Here is an 18,004-nt window from a genome sequence, read left to right on the forward strand (position 1 = left end):
CTTGCTGATACTTATTATTTAACTTTCCGTGATGATATATTTCGTCATTAGGAAAAATGCGGTAAGTTTTTTAATGAGCTGTAAAACGAGCTACTTCTTAATTACTAAATTTACAATTTTATTTATCAATTCCAAATTAGTAAAACTCAAGAGGAAACAGAGTTAAAACATCTTACAAAGTGTTACGAATTTCTTTGCAACCCTGTTTCAGTTTTATCTGATATCATATGTGGTAACTTTTGAAAGAACGAATTGGGATTAAAGGGTTGGCACGCTTTGTGGAAACCGGGAAAAGTCTGGGAATTTTATCATTTTTCTTGAAAACAATACATTTTTCAATATTTTGTTGATATTGATAAAATTTTCCGCAGACTGGAGTGAATTAACAGAAAATTTTTATCGGAAATAGTTTATATTTTTCATTAAACAGTTTGAATTTAGCAAGTAGAATATTTGTTTCTAACATTTATGACGTCATCCTAGTGTAGTTTTAAACGCGCTGTATCTGTGTTAAATTTGTTTAAATGAAGAAATAGGAATATTATCTATCTGGAACACGTAAATTCTACGACTAGAAAATCTGGCAAAGTCGAGCTATTTTGTAACGAAATAATAGTGGCAATCCTGGATTAGAAATACTGCATGATATTGCTCCATGAGGGCAGTGTAGAGCCCATCACGGTACTAGCACTATTTCATAACATGCAGTTCACCGCGCGACTTCAACGAGCAGTCTGACCGCAATCCCTTGTATTGTACACATTCCGATTTTTGGGATCTTTATGGTGATTGCGGAATTGAAGATTACCCACAGGCTATTTTCAAACGGTATCGTGGAAATGAATTGTGAGTAAAAGCCAACCTTAGCTATTCGTAGGTGTCTTTAAGAACCAAACACAAGTGCTCGGGATAAATTTCCGTTGTGTTTTATAACAAAGATTAAACATTGTTTACTGGGCAAGTGGGATCTAAATTGTACTTATCATGCACAGTTGATCTCTTATCGTGATATTTATACGATGTCACGTGGTTATAAACTGCGTCACATCTCTTTTCTTGATCACGGTCTATGTAAGACCGTGTTCTTGATCGACAGTCAATCCATTTCCACCTGTCAAATATATCGCATACCTTGGAGGTACATACATGCACAATTTAAAAATGTATATTAATGAAAGAATATCGACAATAAGTTCACGTAGTCCCAACATTTAATCATGATAAAATGACGAATACGACCAATCTTCTATAACACGATTCACGAGACTCAAATTCTCCGGACCATTTCCTTAAATTCATATTCGATGAATTTCAATTAGTAAGTTAAATCACTCGTTTGAAACGAGGCAATTTATGGTAACACTTGCGGTTACTTCGGAACTAGATAACCAGACGGAAGTACACTGGATGTACGCCATGAAATTTCCTCAGTCGAAGTCTGGCAGGATCTGGTTTGGCGCACACGTAGATTCTACAAATATTATAAGAACATGAAAATTAGTCCTCGTGATAGTGTTACATCGGGAATTGTGTTGTGACCTGGCTGCTCGGCGTAGCTACGGATGCAGTTGGCGAAAAAACTTAAACTCACCGACCAATAGCTAGCGACAAATTCAAATCTTATCAGGGCGGGTATACCGTGACGTTAGATAGCCAAAGATTAGGAAACTTAGTTACGGTCGTGAGTGAGAATTCTGTCTCTCGCGTTAGTTGATAATAGCAATCGATTCACTGTCAACCAGATTCAAAAAGTTTTTCATCACCCAACACAGTTGATTCCTGGTGTTGTGTCTCGGTCAATGGACTCAATATAGGAATTAATTAAAAGTCGCGCATTGCATGATAATAATAAGTTACGATCGTAATCGATTATCAATAGTCAAATAAGCAAAGTTGACCCAACTGAAGCGTATTATAAATTATGTTTGCGACGTGTGATAAATCAGAGATGCAGTTTTACTGTAAACTAAGTTCGTAGGACACGCGTAGTTGAAGAAGAAAACGGGACTAGTAACAACGAGTTTATTTTCATCATTTATTTATTTATTTATTTTTAATTTAACTCCGAATGAAATGTGCCGGAAATAATTCCCTTATAAAAATTAAAAAACGAGGTTGGTGCCTTAGAAACACTCATCTGTTCAAATGGTAAGTGCATTGTGATATACACCATTTTTATCAATAATGATTGCAATTTCTAAATTTTTGAAATTCCGCAGATTTGGAATAGTTATGTACAGGTATTTCAATACTCATCCGCCTATTCATATTATTTATTTTTCGTTACCAATTTCTTTGCTTCTTTAGAGCTTATTTGATTTTCTACGTTTGATTCGATACATTCTACATTATTTAATCATCTACGGCTATCTAAATTGCAAATCTCGTCCACGAAATCTTTCACGCCTTATCAATCTCCGTGAACGATTTTCGAATCATAATAAAAATGACTCGTTCCACACCCTGATAGTAATCAAGAATATGAGTCAATGCCATGCATACATGGTGAGGTAAAGGTATGGAAAGCCCTAGAAATATCGGGGTGTTCGATGAAAAAAAATGATCAAGATTAGGTTTTAGTTAATTTTTAACGAGGGAATCAATGGTGACCATTGCTTTGACCTTGACTCTCAAACTTCCCGCTGTTTTCGATTCTCGCACCAAAAATGGAGGTTCCCATTTGAAAAGTTAAAATCGATCTTAAAATGACTGAAGATGAGATTCAAGGTCAAATCAAAGGTTACCATTGAATACTTTATTAAAAATGACCTAAGATTCAAGCTTGGTAATTTTTTTTCCACCGAATCCCGCGAAACATTAGGGTTTTACATACTTTTTCCTCACCCTGTATATGCACATGTTTTTAATATTACTCTAATGGTGTACGCTCGACATATTTTTGTCCAGACCTCGAAACTTGGTACATAAATAAAAATAAAACACATGATTTTCAGTGACACATTACGCGTAATTTGTAAATGATGCATCATTGTTCTGGCACGTGAAACCTTGACTCAACATCCACGTGTCAATATCTTCACACCTATACTTATATATATCATATCCATGTCCTTATCTGTACACATTAGCTTGCAAAGAAAATATGGCTAAAATTCAACGAGCAATCTAACATCGTCATCACATCGACACCGTGCAAAAAGATACCAGGAAACTAAATAATCACGGTCAAGTAGTTATTTGAAGACAGATAACTGTTACCAAAGTAATTCTGGTCGATGAAAATGAACAGAACAATTTCTTAATACCTTAAACTTGAGTAATCCCGCAGTAACGGAAACGATTCAAATTTTTATAAAACCGAAACATGCTACGCCTAACTATTGTTTTGAAACTTTTGATACGGGCAAGAAAATTCATTTTTCATAGTCAATTCACGTGATATTTAGTTCCATTTTGCTTAAGATATGTTTGACTGATTTTTAATTAATCAGATAAAAATGACAACATTCTTAACAAATGTTGATATAAAACCGGCGCAGTGTATAGACTTACAATAAAAAGTATAATTCCACCGTAAAGATTTCATATCAGCTGCGATATACAGGCCGTAGGCCGACGATGATTGAACGATCGAATACTTGAAGCGTAATTCTAACAATCCTAAAAAATCTGCTAATTCGAACATTTTCAATTTTTCGAGAATAAGATTGAAAATTAAAGTACGTACGTAATTCGTGTGCGAAATCTAGGTTTCTACACATTGTATAATATCAACCAACTTACTGATATGAACATTCTCATTTCCGTTCACGATTCTTAACTATCCTCATGCGATAAAGTGTCAATGTCACTACCACTTATCGTTGCTAATCGCAGTTAGTTATTCAAATTTCATACTTGCATAATTTGGCACATCAATTTTCTGCTGCCTCTCATAAATGCAATTTTTTTTTTTTGTGTCAAGTTCTACCCTTGATCAGACTTAGTACAAGATACGGCATTGTTCGACAGGCCATGAGATATCTGCGATGCATCAAAGCGTCGTGGCAAGGTGTGAAAATTCGTTTAGCAGGGTATTCTCCTGCCTGCTATCGTTAGCACGTTATTTGTTCTCAAAGACAACCTATTTGCTTACATATTGCAACCATTTTCAATTCCGAGTGTGGTCATTGAAGCTGATACTCAGTTCCTTATTTGCTCGTTAATCTACGTTGAGATGCCGAGGCTCAATGTGGGATAGCAGTGACAGTGACGTTGTTTGGTTCATAAATACCGAGTACATTAGTTTATTGGTGAGTTTTGATTCTGTGCTTGACAATCATTCCATGGTAGCGATTCATAAATTAATTCACATCATACCCAAACCGAATTAGTCATTTCAGAGAGTCGATTACGATCTGTACGTAGCCACGACCAAATCACACATCGTATTACTAAAAAGCCATCTACACGAACATAATTATTAAAAAAAAGTGTATAATCACTGTGATTAAATTATAACTACACGGTTAATACCGTACAATATACTGATGATTTAGCAAATTACGGTATCTCGCCTGGTTTTGACGTCTGACTTGTTTGCCGATTGCATGTCTCTGCCTAGATTCTAAAAATCAGAATTAAATGATTGTTCGTTTTCATGAATCCGTGAGTAAAAATTTTTTATTCAAATTTAAAGAGTGGAAAGTTACTTGAACGTTGCAATTTCATTCAAGGCCCATCGCTGTTTCCATCATTTGGTTAAATTCCTTTTGGTAAATTAATTTGCTACCGGTAGCTGGAGACGCCGAAGTGGCTCTGCCGCCGTAGGCTATATCATCAATGTGTTTATGCAAAGAGAGGGCAATCCGTTCTCGCACAAAGTGAAAACCACCCTGATTCTTGTGCTCTTCTTGGACCCACATTAATAACTGTATATCAAAATATGAATGAAGGCACGTTGGATCGGCACGAAATTAATGTTGTAAACGAGGCGCTGGTCACTTGACGCTCATTCACCTTAACATTTGGATACTTGCGAACCTCCTCCGCCACTAAGTTGTAGGGAAACGGACAAAGCTGCTCTACGCGTATGACAGCTATCGTATCATCCAGCTTCCTCTCAGCCCTCTGCACAACCAAGTCATAGTATACCTTTCCCGAACAGAGGATTACTTTTTTAACAGACTTTGAGTCCGCCGTGATGTCACCGATCACGGGTTGAAACGAAGTGCCGGTTGATATTTCGTCAAAGCTTGACCGGGCCTCTGGGTGTCGAAGCAATGATTTCGGAGTCATTACCACCTGAAGAAAGCATAACACGATTATAACAATTCCACTTTATAAGTCGTGCAGACAATAGCAGAGTTTCAGCTTCTCTTAGGCGGTACTGACTAGCGGCTTCCGGAATGGCATGAGTATCTGCCGCCGTAGGAGGTGAAACATGTTGGCAGGAGTTGTCGGGTTACAGACTATCCAATTTATGTTGAACAGCTGTCGGGTCATTATTTCCTCGGGCGTTTCTGTCGCGCTAGAACCCAGTTCCTCGCCAGGTAGATAGGTGCAGTCGTCGTCGGATAACTGGAGGAAGCGTTCCAATCTCGCGGATGAATGCTCTGGTCCTTGGCCTTCCATTCCATGTGGGAGTAGCAAAACTAGTCCGACTTGTCGGCCCCACTTTGCCTGTCCGGAGCATAACAGCGAGTCCAGTATCACCTGGACGTCAAAAATAGAAAGCAAGATAGTGTCGTAGGGTTTGTCTTGATGTTGAGATTCGGAGTTCTGTATCACCTGACAGGTATTGGCAAAGTCTCCAAACTGAGCTTCCCATATCGTTAAGGAATTATGATCGTAGGCTGAATAACCGAGCTCGAATCCTGCGCATTGAACCGATTTAAAGACCAAGGTTAGATTTTTGGACTAGGTCTTGAAGAAACATGACAGATCAAAGTTTGCAGACTCAGGACTGACTGCAGATTAGTCATCATTCTTGCGCGAACACTTACCGCAGACACCGTATTCCGAGAGAGAAGAATTTGACACAGTATAAAGACTTTGCCCCGGAAATATGTTGTGAATTATATTCTTCCATGTCATGTCCTTGCTCTGATCGTGAATTATGTGCTGTCTGTGAGAGAAGGTGCCACGCTCGACATCCTCTCCGGATAGACGGACGTGATGACCTTCCTTCAGTAAACTTGCAAACGCCAGGCACTCGCACAGAGCCCAGTCAATTTGACGAGCCTTCGTCATAGCAAGCCGGCCGGCCATTACTCTTATCACCTATCACGATAAAATGTATATTGTGCTTTTATCTTATGGTGCAATTAGCCGCCGTCTGATTTTTTATTTCCTACTCCCTAACGGTATGGGTCAAAGTATGTACCTGCTTGTGAACCTCGATGTCCTTTGGCGGTGTCGATACTGCCATACAGATGGTTTTTATGTCTTCAGAATCTATTCCAGTGGGCGGAATTTTTGCTTTTGGAGTTTGTTTCTCGAAAAAATCAGACCACGGAGTATCGTGCCAGTCACTGATATGCATTGTCGTGATTTCCTGCGCCTTTTTAAACTCCGTTTCGCAAGTCTGTAGAAACTTTTCTTTTTCCTGAAACATACTCGGGGGTAATGTCAATGTTCGACTTTGCTCAGACTATTTTGAGGGTAAATTCGTTGTGTACACAGTGTACATCGTGGCTTATTCAGATGACAAGCTTCATTACCGCCTTCATCTCATCCTCCGTAAAAATGCCCTCGCTGAGTAGCTTTTTACTGTAGATTTCAAGAACGTTAGGAAGCTCTTTAATTCGTTTGTACATAAGTGGCTGGGTCAGCATCGGCTCGTCCATCTCGTTGTGGCCATTTCGACGATAACCAACAATGTCCACTACTACATCATTGTGAAATTTCGCCCTGGTCAAATCAAATAATAAACCATAACGCCACCTTGGAAAATATTAAGTAAAGTTAGAAGGATTTACCTATATTCACTTGCCACTTTGCTACAATATACGACTGCATCCGGGTCATCAGCATGGACGTGAAATATGGGAGCGTTAACCACACGAGCGACGTCTGTACAGTGTGGACTGGATCGTGAGTACCTTGGGTCAGTTGTGAATCCGATCTGTTAATGAAATGAGCAGAATTGAGATGATTCACCGGTCGCTGATACGCGTACATAGACTTCCTCATAGCTCACCTGATTGTTGATGACGAAATGCAAAACACCGCCAGTCGAGTAGTCGGAAAGGCTTGTAAAGTGGGCAGTTTCGAAGCAGATACCTTGTCCGGCGTAGGCCGCATCTCCGTGCACCAATATCGCGAGTGACCGAGCTCCTTTTTACATAGTATGAATATATTAGCAGAGAGTATATTTTCCCCCGAAATCCAGCACATGCGGATGACATGGATTTTAATCGATTAACCTTTTTGATCATTTTTGGCTACTTGCTCGGCTCGAATGCGTCCTACAACCACTGGATTCACCGCTTCCAAATGAGACGGATTCGGCATTATGGCAACGCTTATCGTTTTCTCTGTTCTAAATAATACGGTTATTTTATAAAAATTCATAGTTTATGAATTGTCGAGATTGTCAAAGTACCTGTCCAATAGTCTCTGACTGTAAGTACCAAGGTGATATTTGACGTCACCAGAGCCCGAGCCCTCCAATTCGATTGGATTGAATTGAGTGAAGAGTTGTCTCATCGGCTTCAAACAAATGTTCACCAAGGTATTCAAACGCCCTCGGTGAGCTAGGCCTATCCCAACTGTCTCAACTCCTGATAATATACAATTCGGGTAGTGCAGTTAAATTCACTTTACTTATAAGTCATTTATTTTATCGTTGTATGGATCATTTTTATTTTACCATTTTCAGAAGACGTTTCGAGACATTCAGCCATTGCTGGAATGAACGACTCGCATCCTTCCAATCCAAACCGTTTCTCACTGCCAAATTTTTTTGCCAGAAATGACTCAAAAGAGACAGCTCGCATCACTTGCTTCCAGGTCCACTTCCTGTGCTCCGTACTAATATTCATTATACCTGGCATCTCAAACTTGTGTCTCAGCCAATCTAACTGATTTTAATCAAGCGTGAATTACTTCACTGATTTTTCATATCACCGGAAGCTCGATACGCTATCAAGTCATAAGCTTCAGGCCAGTTTCGGTACATTAACTTCCAAATATCCAATAATAATCACAAATAATTTCTGCTAATGCTCTATATGATTACTCCCAACAATGACAAAATAAATTCTGACGTGCTTTCAGTGAAGATTCAACTAACACGAGTTTCTGACATGGCGACAATTGTTGTTGCAGCTGATCTTCTTGTTTTCTCATGTTACATATTCGGAATAAAGAAATTACTAACTAAGTAAGTGACAGACGAAGCAACGAACCACTGCAAAGTCTGGTATGTAGGCATATTCAAGGCCGATATGACCACAGTAAATGTTATTCAGCCGCATGATGATATCTTTTAACGGCAAGGTTGGTTTTTCTCCTGCGATGTGCGTGCTCGAACCCAGGAAAAACTCCTTGTTCATTTCCACTTCTGTTATGCCTTTGAAGTGTGCCCGCACAACGACCTCTGGTGCTGGATTGGACGTTCCTTTCAAATGCTTAGACTCAGGATTTTGTATTCCCAATGGGTCAATGTCAGCTATCAGATGTCCTCGTGACTGTAGGTGGAGGATATCACTGATAAAACATTTCCTTGTGCGGAGATTATAATGTATGTGACTAAATGGCATTGGGATACAGGGTATTAATAATGACAAAAAACAATTATTCAGATATAAAAAAAGGTAGTTCAGTAAAGACACAAAAGGCAAAAATAAAAACTTGTGTATATTAAAACGAAAAGTGTCGGACAGAAAATATAAATGGCAAAGAACATGTCTAGACTATCCCAGAGAGTTTGCAGTCTCGCGGACTAGCAAGTGGCAAACGAGCGTTACATCATTATGATCATTCATACCTGATAAGCTCTCACGGCTGCACTAATATCGAGGGTTCCAGCCACGTAGTCCTTTCCTTGTAGTTCAGCATCGCTTTTTTTCCGAATACTATACTCTGGCGATATTTTTCCTGATTCATACGATATTCAATCAAATTTTTTGTACCAAAAGTGTGCATGGTTGTGCAGGATTTCCTACAATACCTTGAGGCCATAAACTTACTCACGTTCAGTAGGCTGGATTTGAAGATTAGCAGGGGTCACTGAGGCACGAGACGAGACTCGCAGCATTGGGGGACGAGAGTATCGCTGATCTGGTGGGGCACCAGAGGCGGCCTGTCTAAAGTAGGAAGCCCACGAAGCGTGAACAGACTTTTCATCCTTGAGCCAAGCTTGGTACATGTCGTCAATGTACTGACTGCTGTTCATGTTCATGAAAGAATCGTCAAGGAATTTCTTTTTGAATCGGTTTATACAATTGAACAGAGGTTTGGCGGATCTGCGGTTAACCGATGTGAAAAGCTTTTCGCCCTTGTGATACATCCCGTCATTGAATAATCGGTCTTTGGAGTTACAACAATCGTATACCACTGTCAACATTGAGATTGAACAGTATTACCGATTTTATAAATTTTTCCCGCATTGTGCAAAATACTTTTGTGCACTCGCTTTAAGCAAAAAGGTCAATTTGATCTATCGTTGGACAGAATCTCTCTTGTGTGTCGCGTCGCCGATTGACCATGACTACTGCTTCAAGCTCGTCAAAACAGAGGAATCGTATTATACGAATACCTACAATCATTTGTCGAATGCACCGATGGAACAGGATCAGAACCAGATTCTCGTCTACGCATAGTCCGTTATCCGTTGTAATTAATAACCTGAAATGTTAGTATTTCGTTAGAATAAGTTATTATAAAGAGATCGATTGTAAGCCCAGTAAATGGAGCAAACGGCGAACTCTCAGCTGGGTTCGGCAAATATTGAATCGATCGATTATTATCGCAATCAGCTGAATCATCCCCAGCGGAGCCGAAGAAGATGTATATTTTTTCGAAGACGTAGGAGAACCTATCAGTATCTTTTTGGACAATGTATTACCATATTTCGACTCCCGGTGTTACGTGAAGCAAGTTTGCAACGACGCAGCAATTCAGACCGTATTAGCAGATGACTTTTCACGTTATTTGGTTATTAGTATTATTGATAGTTACAGTCAGCAAAAATAAACTACTTTGAGTAACGTATTCACATTTGCTTATACGTAATTTTCAGACGAACTCATCCAACCACGCTTTGCTCTTGAATTCACGAAAGTAATTCAGAATCTTTCATACCTTTCAGGGGAGCGGATCATCAACTCCCGCAGAGCATAGGACGATCTTTATCAAACCTGATAACGATCCAAAGGAGACAGAATATCCCGTTAATCGAATCGCTACAAACAAAGTAAGTGACTTGTATTTCTGATGTCAAACGATTGAGGGTAAAAACTATACCATCAAGACTCCACGTCACGCTAATAATTTCTAATGTTTCAGTACACACTATGGAATTTCTTGCCAAAGAATTTGTTCGAGCAGTTCCGGCGAGTGGCGAATTTCTATTTCCTCATCACAGCCTTGATAGCAATCTCTATCGAGTCACCAGTATCACCACTAACCAGCTCTCTACCCTTAATGTTTGTAATTTTAGTAACAGCCTGCAAACAGGGCTACGAAGATTGGCTTCGATATCGGTCTGATCAACGGGTCAACCGTGCCCTCGTTACGGTTATTCGTAACTCGTATGTTCAGGTAAGAATCGCGGTAGATCACACACAATTTCATTGTGATAATCTGTTGGGTTCTGCTGCAGGATATTTATTGTGAAAACGTCGTAGTTGGGGATCTAGTGAGGGTGAATTGCGACGAAGATGTACCCTGTGATTTGGTACTTCTATTCAGTAGCGATCCGACTGGTTGCTGCTACGTCACTACGTCAAATCTCGACGGTGAGACAAATCTTAAGGTAAGCACTGCACAGATGCGAAATTTAATTTCGCGGTTCGAAAATCATCGTCACATTCTTACTCTACTTTCAATGTACACTTTCAGACCTTGCAAGTTCCCAGAGTTCTTTCCACCCCGTCGATATCCGATATCGTATCGCTGGAGGCAACGATTACTTGTCAGCATCCATTGGCTGACCTCTACAACTTTCATGGTAAGATGGAGATAAATTATGGCGATGAAAGAAACACTGGCTTCCTTACCGTGGATAATCTGCTGCTACGAGGAGCGAGAGTAAAGGACACGGCTTACGTTATCGGCTGCGCGATTTACACCGGACAAGATACGAAACTTTCTTTAAATTCGAAAATTACAACAAACAAGTTTTCGACGGCGGAGAAGTGAGTGAATGGAGTATACTTTGATTTCGTGATTTTCTCAAGTTCTCATTCGTTTTATTTCGTTGTCTTTACAGATCCATCAACAAATATCTCATTATATTTATCGTTTTACTGGTGGTCCTAATTTTCTCTTCAGCACTAACGAAAGCTCTCCTTGAGTTGAATCCAACCTGGGATGAATACTTGGGAACATCGGACCCGATTACTACGTACACCTTCATAGTTGATGCCCTGGCCTTTGCGATTCTTTACAATTACATTGTGCCAATATCCCTGTATGTGACCGCTGGTGAGTGTTGAACCCTGAAGACATCCGTAACCGCGGAAGTTTGAGTTAGTGTTACGAGTTATTTCTAACATTTTAGAGATGCAAAAATTTCTTGGTTCGTTTTACTTTGCCTGGGACATTAAAATGTACGACGAGGAATCGGACCAACCGGCTTTGGCTAATACGTCCGATTTAAACGAGGAGCTCGGCCAGGTTGAGTATTTGTTCACTGACAAGACCGGTACACTCACTGAAAATCTGATGGTATTCAGGCGGTGTTCGGTAGACGGAAGGACTTACTTGGAACGAGACTGTGACGGCAGTCTTCACTTGCTTCCCGAGAACGGCGATGAAACTCATGCCGAAAAGCTCACCGTGTGGAAGGTAAGACCAACGTTTCACTAAAAGCTCATTACGATGTGATTCCTTTTTTTTGGAAGTAAAAATCTTTCGTTTCTGTTCTATGGCAGCCAGAGATTTGGCACTTCATGATTGGCATTACCCTCTGCAACGTTGTCCACATAGCACCTTCTAGCCAACGTGCCAGTATAGTAGCTCGTCGGTCTGTATTCCGGAAAAGTTTTCGGGAAAAAAAGACTACTGTTGTCAACAGCTCGCTACTCATGGACCCCAATCTACCGGAATATCAAGTGAGCATATAAAACTGAATATCGTACTGCAAATCTCAGACAATATGCAGTAACAAGTTTTTCATACTTTGATCACATCATACAGAGTTCAATTTCTGAAGGAAGTTTTAAATCCATACACAACTATACTCTTAGGATTTAATTTTTTCTTGGTAAATAATTGCAACTTTCTCTAAGATGCGAGCAAAAATTGAGAAAAAAAAATTGCAGCCTTGCCAGAAATAGAGGATATTTTGAAATGCCACAAAAATATTATCGGGACTAATAATGTGTCGGGATTTTTATTAATTACTTGTAAATTGTGCATTCTCTATGCGAACATATATTTATAATTTTTCAAAAAATAAGTTGCAAACATTCGCAGGCAGCATCCGCGGACGAAAAAGCTTTAGTGGAAGCTAGCGCCAGATGTGGAGTGGTATTGCAAAAGAACAATGGTGACGAAATGGAGATACGAATAAACAATGACGTACTAAAATTCAGGAAACTGGACACGTTTGAATTTACTTCAGGTCCGTATGCTGCAATAAGCTGATTTGCTCGAATGGTGATTGATAAATTCTATACTCTGTATATTCTTCTCTAGAAAGGAAGAGAATGTCCGTTGTAGTCCGAGACGGTGCTGGAGACATATGGCTGTACTGCAAGGGTGCTGACGCATCAGTTTACCCGTTAATCGTAAAAGGCAAAGTGGCGGAATCCAACAAACACGTCGAGGATTTTTCCGGGGTATTAAAATTAAAGACATGATGAAAATAATGCAAAACCCGAAATCAAATTCTAAATACCTTGTTTAGCGTTTTTTCAAAGTAAAAGAAAAATGAAAAAGAAAGATAATGTAAATACTTTCCAGTTGTAACTCTTTTCTTCGTTGTCGTTTAGTTCTTTGATTGTCTTACTTTTTCAATTCTAGCGAGGCTTGCGCACGCTTGTAGTCGGGTTCAAGAAAATTTCCAAATCTGATTACGATCGCTTAATGACCAGTGTGGAACGGGCTAGACAAATTATTGGCCCGGAACGCGCTGCCCACGTAGAACGGTGTTACAGGTCGGTGGAAAAAGGCTTGACGCTTCTTGGTGTTACCGCCGTCGAAGACAGATTACAGGAGGGTGTCCAGGAAACGCTGGAAGCCTTACGAGCAGCTGGGATTAAAGTAGGTTTTTGAATAACTTTCCGAGTAAAAATCGCAATGCAACAATCTAAATCTAAGATTATTAAGAAAAAGTTAATATTTCGAATAAATTTTTAAAGTATCCGTTTTTGTTTTCTTGTGATCTTTTAGAATTTCTCCTATTCTCATTTTTATTTCTGTCCTCAGATCTGGGTTTTAACAGGGGATAAGGGCGAGACTGCAGAGAATATTGCTTACCTCTGCGGTCATTTCAAAAAAGGAACTGAGATATTGAGACTAATGGGTGAGGCCACAGCAGAAAACTGTTGCGTAGCACTCACCAGTTTCGAGTAAGTCAGCTGTACGCTGTAAATTTTCTTTCTTTTTATTCCTCACTGTTTGCACTGGTCACATCGGTCCAATTCCTTATTCAGTTTGAGACTGTTCTATGAGTTGAACAGCAACATGCCTCTTGTACACAATAAATCTCTCCGCTAAAATTAACCCTTCGTTTTCAGACGAAAACTCGAATTGGAGCCTTACAAGCAGTTCGGGTTGATAATGGACGGTGCAAGCATGACAACAGCATACAGGGACTGTCCGGACTTATTACGAAGCGTCACGATGGCTTGCGAATCCGTTGTGTGCTGCAGGATGTCTCCTCTCCAAAAATGTGAGGTATGTAGGCGATGTTTTCGAACGGGGTTATGCTATAATTAATCAAATCTACACTTAAAAATCGTAACGCATAAGACCTCGAGATTAGGTTTTCTATATTTACTTAAGTAAGCTACAAATCACACAAAATTGGTGTAGCCGCGTGGGCTGGCCTTGTCGGGGTAGCTAAGCTACCCCGGGGTGGTTTTCGTGTCGGGGAACCAGCGCGGCTTGCAGCCCCCGGTTAAAATAGTACAGGTACTGACCGATGATTTGGGGTGAGGTGGTACCTGTACACGTCATCCTGAGGCCTACTCCGGTTCTGTTCGCGATGAGACCCGTGTTGAACGGATAAACGTTAGAAAGTTACCCAAGTTGAGACAAGCGTTGAATAATTAGTGATTGATTGAATGTAAAGCTTGTCCAATAAACCCTGAAGTACAGTTTGATATCTGGTGGCCATATTATTAATCGTTAAATCGACCCCGAACCCACTATTATTATTTTGAGTCTATCGAGAAGGGTGACTGTGAGACCTATAGCTAGTACAAAAGGAAATTCGGGTACTTGTAGTACCCGGCTGTGAAGTCTGTCACTAACAAGAATTATCAGTCGCGGTAAAATCCAGGAGGCGCGAAATTATTTGATCAGATGCGCAGAGTTGCCAATTAAAATCGTTAATCCTTTTTCTTGCAGATGGTGCAATTGATCAAGCAGTCAGGCAATCGGCCGGTTACCGCAGCTATCGGTGACGGAGGTAACGATGTGTCAATGATCCAACAAGCTCATGTCGGTATTGGCATTATGGGAAAGGAGGGACGTCAGGCGACCATGAGCGCCGATTTTGCTTTCGCGAAATTTATGTTCCTCCGACGGGCTCTCTTGGTACACGGACACTGGTACTACATACGTATAAGCATTTTAACACAGTACTTTTTCTACAAGAATTTAACCCTGGTCGTGCCGCAAATATTCTTCGGCATACACAGTGGATTTTCTACTCAGGTTTGTCAATGCAACTGCCTATTTTCCGACAATTTCGAAGATGATTTATGTGTTGTATTTTTTATACGTTTAATTTTTTTCCACCAGGTGTTATTTGACAGTGTTTATCTGATGTGTTACAATGTGATATTTACTTCGATTCCCGTACTGCTTTACGGTTTATTGGAGCAGGACCATGTAGCAGATGATCTGTTAAAGTTTCCTCAATTGTATAAACTGTACAAAAGAAATTATTTGCTATCAAAAAAACAGTTTTGTTTGTGGATGGCCAGTGGTAAGGATGCATACTACTGAAAATATGTGCTTCCAAACATGTGCAATGTCTTAAGTACGGATGTATTTTTTTTAAAGGTATATGGCATGCATCAGTATCGTATTTCGTGCCTTTCGGTTACTGGTACATCAATCCGACTATTTTATACGACAATACCCCAGGTGGTCACTGGGCCTACAGTACCTTGATTTACTACGTCGTTATTATGGTGTCTAATATTAAGGTGAAAACTGGGAGCAAAAAAATCCTAGACACTCATATTTGTTTATAATGCTCGGAAACTTTGTACGAGCACATTACTTAGTTCGTCTATTTTGAGCCCCGATATTCATGTGTAAATATTCTTTCAGCTTCTGTTACACAGCACGTATTGGACAGTTCCTTTTGTAGTCAGCATAATATTATCTTGTTTGTCATTCATTCTACTCTCGCTAGTCTATTCATCGCTGGGAATGTAAGTATGAGAATTTCACACAGCTGTTGAAATTTTTTAAACATAATAACGCGGTTGTCGAAATGCATTCGAATCCTATGCACGCATTCTAGAAGCTTTTATTAGAGGGATGCCTGGAATGGAAACATTGACTTTACCTTGATCTTTTTATTTCAGAGTCTACGACGGAGACATAGTCTATGTGATGAATAAGTTGTGCCTATCCATAACGTTCTGGTTATTGACAACTGTTACAGTGATAATCGGTTTGTTACCGGATTATGCGATTGTGTTGTACAACAGTTATCGACCAATGCGAGTTCAAAGGAAGAATCTGCACAAGAGTCAGAAATCGGAAATCGACGATTTGTCCAACGGCAATGGAAATGTTGGAATCGTAAGTTCAAATTACTGGTTTACAGCGTGGCAGAATAAAAAAGCAGCAATGGATTGAGTTTCCCTACGTGTTTCAGGGAAGGCGACTACTGAATTTTTCCACGCAGAAGTACAAACTCTCATTCACCAAAATGAAATAAACAATTCGAACACCTGGTAACGAGAGGTGATTCTCAACAGCTTGATTACGCTCTGCCTCACGTGAAAAAATACACCAAAACCAAGTTGCCCAACTTATATCTTGTACACTAATTTTTATAAAAATGAGGACAAATGCATAAATCATAACGTACAAATATGAATTTTTTTATCAATCTGAGGACGAAATGTTTCATTTTTTTCGACATTGTAACGAAATAGAGTGATTAAAAGAGTGTAACTCGGTGGAAATATTATTCTATAAGTTATAAAGGACATGCTCAAATTCATTTTATTTATAGGCTGTCGTAAGAAAATTTTTGTTTCATATTGAATTACCAAGAAGATTACCAGAAAATTATGAGAGGATTACAGAAATTTTATTGCCTCATTGATAGCTACTGAGTTTGGGCTCGCACGGAAAATGAATTGGAATAATTTATTGTGAACATGACAAGTCTAAAAAATATTAAATACAATATAATTACAATTGCCTGCAAGTGTTGTAAAAATGTTATACTCACCGTGCAGAAATCCTCGTCCCCCTTCACCTAGTGTTCCTCCTAGTCGAATCTGTGACCATAAATTTTTGGCTCCAAAAGTGAAGAAGAAAGCAAGGCTAACCCCTTCGCATTTTTGGCAAAAATTTTCGCGATTTTGGGAAGTGCTGGAATGAGGTCTTTCTGGCACTATTCCAAAGTAATTTTGCGAGACAAATCGACTCAGCGCAGTCCCGATGCGGTGCGAGCAGCGGATCAAAAGTTACGGCCAAAAAACGAGAACCTGTGTTTTCGGCATTTTTCAGCGGATGCTTTTTCGCTCGCCATTTCTCTCCTGGTGGTCCTACGCTCTTTTCGCTGCGATTTCTGAGTTCCTGAGGGTCCCATTGGTCAGATGAGGGTCGTTTAAATCGAATCTGAGACCAGAAGTTTTTAGCCCAGAAAAAAAGTAAGGCTAACCCCTTTGTGTTTTTGGCGAAAATTTTCGCGATTTTGAAGAGTGCTGGAATCAATTGATTGTAGCACCGATCAGGCGTAATTTTGCGAGAGAAATCGATTGGGCGCAGTCCCAATACGCTGCGATCAACGCACTAAAAGTTACAGCCAAAAAACTAGAACCTGAATTTTCGACATTTTTCAGCAGGTGCTTTTTCGCTCGCCATTTCTCTCCTGTTGGTCCTACGCTCTTGTCGCTGCGATTTCTGAGTTCCTGAGGGTCCAATTGGTCGGATGAGGGTCGTTTGAATCAAATCTGAGACCAAAAGTTTTTTGCCCAAAAAAAAAGTAAGGCTAACCCATTTGTGTTTTTGGCGAAAATTTTCGCGATTTTGAAAAGTGCTGGAATCGAATAATTGTAGCACTGATCGGACGTATTTTTGCGAGAGAAATCGATTGGGCGCAGTCACAGTACGCTGCGATCAACGCATCAAAAGTTACGGCCAAAAATTTAGAACCTGAATTTTCGACATTTTTCAGCAGGTGCTTTTTCGCACGCCATTTCTCTCCTGTTGGTCCTACGCTCTTTTCGCTGCGATTTCTGAGTTCCTGAAGGTCCGATTGGTCAGATAAGGGTCATTTAAATCGAATCTGAGACGAAAAGTTTTTTGCCCAAAAAAAAGTAAGGCTAACCCCTTTGTGTTTTTGGCGAAAATTTTCGCGATTTTGAAAAGTGCTGGAATCGATTAATTGTAGCACTGATCGGACGTATTTTTGCGAGAGAAATCGATTGGGCGCAGTCACAATACGCTGCGATCAACGCATCAAAAGTTA

The 18,004-nt window shown here is 39.9% G+C and overlaps 2 protein-coding genes across 4 annotated transcripts; one reads left to right on the plus strand and one right to left on the minus strand.

Annotated features, from left to right (window-relative positions):
- The first annotated feature begins 1,599 nt into the window (after positions 1 to 1,599).
- LOC107225869 (phospholipid-transporting ATPase IF) lies at positions 1,600 to 16,724 on the plus strand. 3 transcript variants are annotated; one of them, XM_046732446.1, is made up of 19 exons: positions 1,600 to 2,148; positions 10,256 to 10,360; positions 10,453 to 10,707; positions 10,769 to 10,921; positions 11,008 to 11,303; positions 11,378 to 11,592; positions 11,669 to 11,955; positions 12,042 to 12,221; positions 12,586 to 12,733; positions 12,808 to 12,950; positions 13,135 to 13,374; positions 13,540 to 13,682; positions 13,851 to 14,010; positions 14,686 to 14,994; positions 15,082 to 15,268; positions 15,346 to 15,491; positions 15,619 to 15,722; positions 15,879 to 16,098; positions 16,180 to 16,724. In XM_046732446.1, the coding sequence occupies exons 1-19, from the start codon at positions 2,146 to 2,148 to the stop codon at positions 16,255 to 16,257; spliced, it is 3,372 nt and encodes a 1,123-aa protein (XP_046588402.1). In that variant the 5' UTR covers positions 1,600 to 2,145; the 3' UTR covers positions 16,258 to 16,724. The 3 variants fall into 3 exon arrangements, with proteins under 3 accessions (XP_046588402.1, XP_046588401.1, XP_046588400.1); XM_046732445.1 differs by lacking the exon at positions 1,600 to 2,148 and adding an exon at positions 4,121 to 4,253 and having other exon boundaries at positions 16,175 to 16,724; XM_046732444.1 differs by lacking the exon at positions 1,600 to 2,148 and adding an exon at positions 4,121 to 4,253.
- LOC124293096 (2-oxoglutarate dehydrogenase, mitochondrial-like) lies at positions 4,416 to 6,057 on the minus strand. Its single transcript, XM_046732448.1, has 4 exons — positions 5,946 to 6,057; positions 5,335 to 5,655; positions 4,960 to 5,244; positions 4,416 to 4,871 (listed from the first exon to the last, which is right to left on the minus strand). Exons 2-4 carry the CDS (start codon positions 5,572 to 5,574, stop codon positions 4,668 to 4,670), a joined length of 729 nt encoding a protein of 242 aa, XP_046588404.1. The 5' UTR covers positions 5,575 to 5,655; positions 5,946 to 6,057; the 3' UTR covers positions 4,416 to 4,667.
- Positions 16,725 to 18,004: the final 1,280 nt, after the last annotated feature.

The sequence above is a fragment of the Neodiprion lecontei genome, chromosome 2 (assembly GCF_021901455.1).
Source record: "Neodiprion lecontei isolate iyNeoLeco1 chromosome 2, iyNeoLeco1.1, whole genome shotgun sequence".
Lineage (NCBI taxonomy): Eukaryota > Metazoa > Arthropoda > Insecta > Hymenoptera > Diprionidae > Neodiprion > Neodiprion lecontei.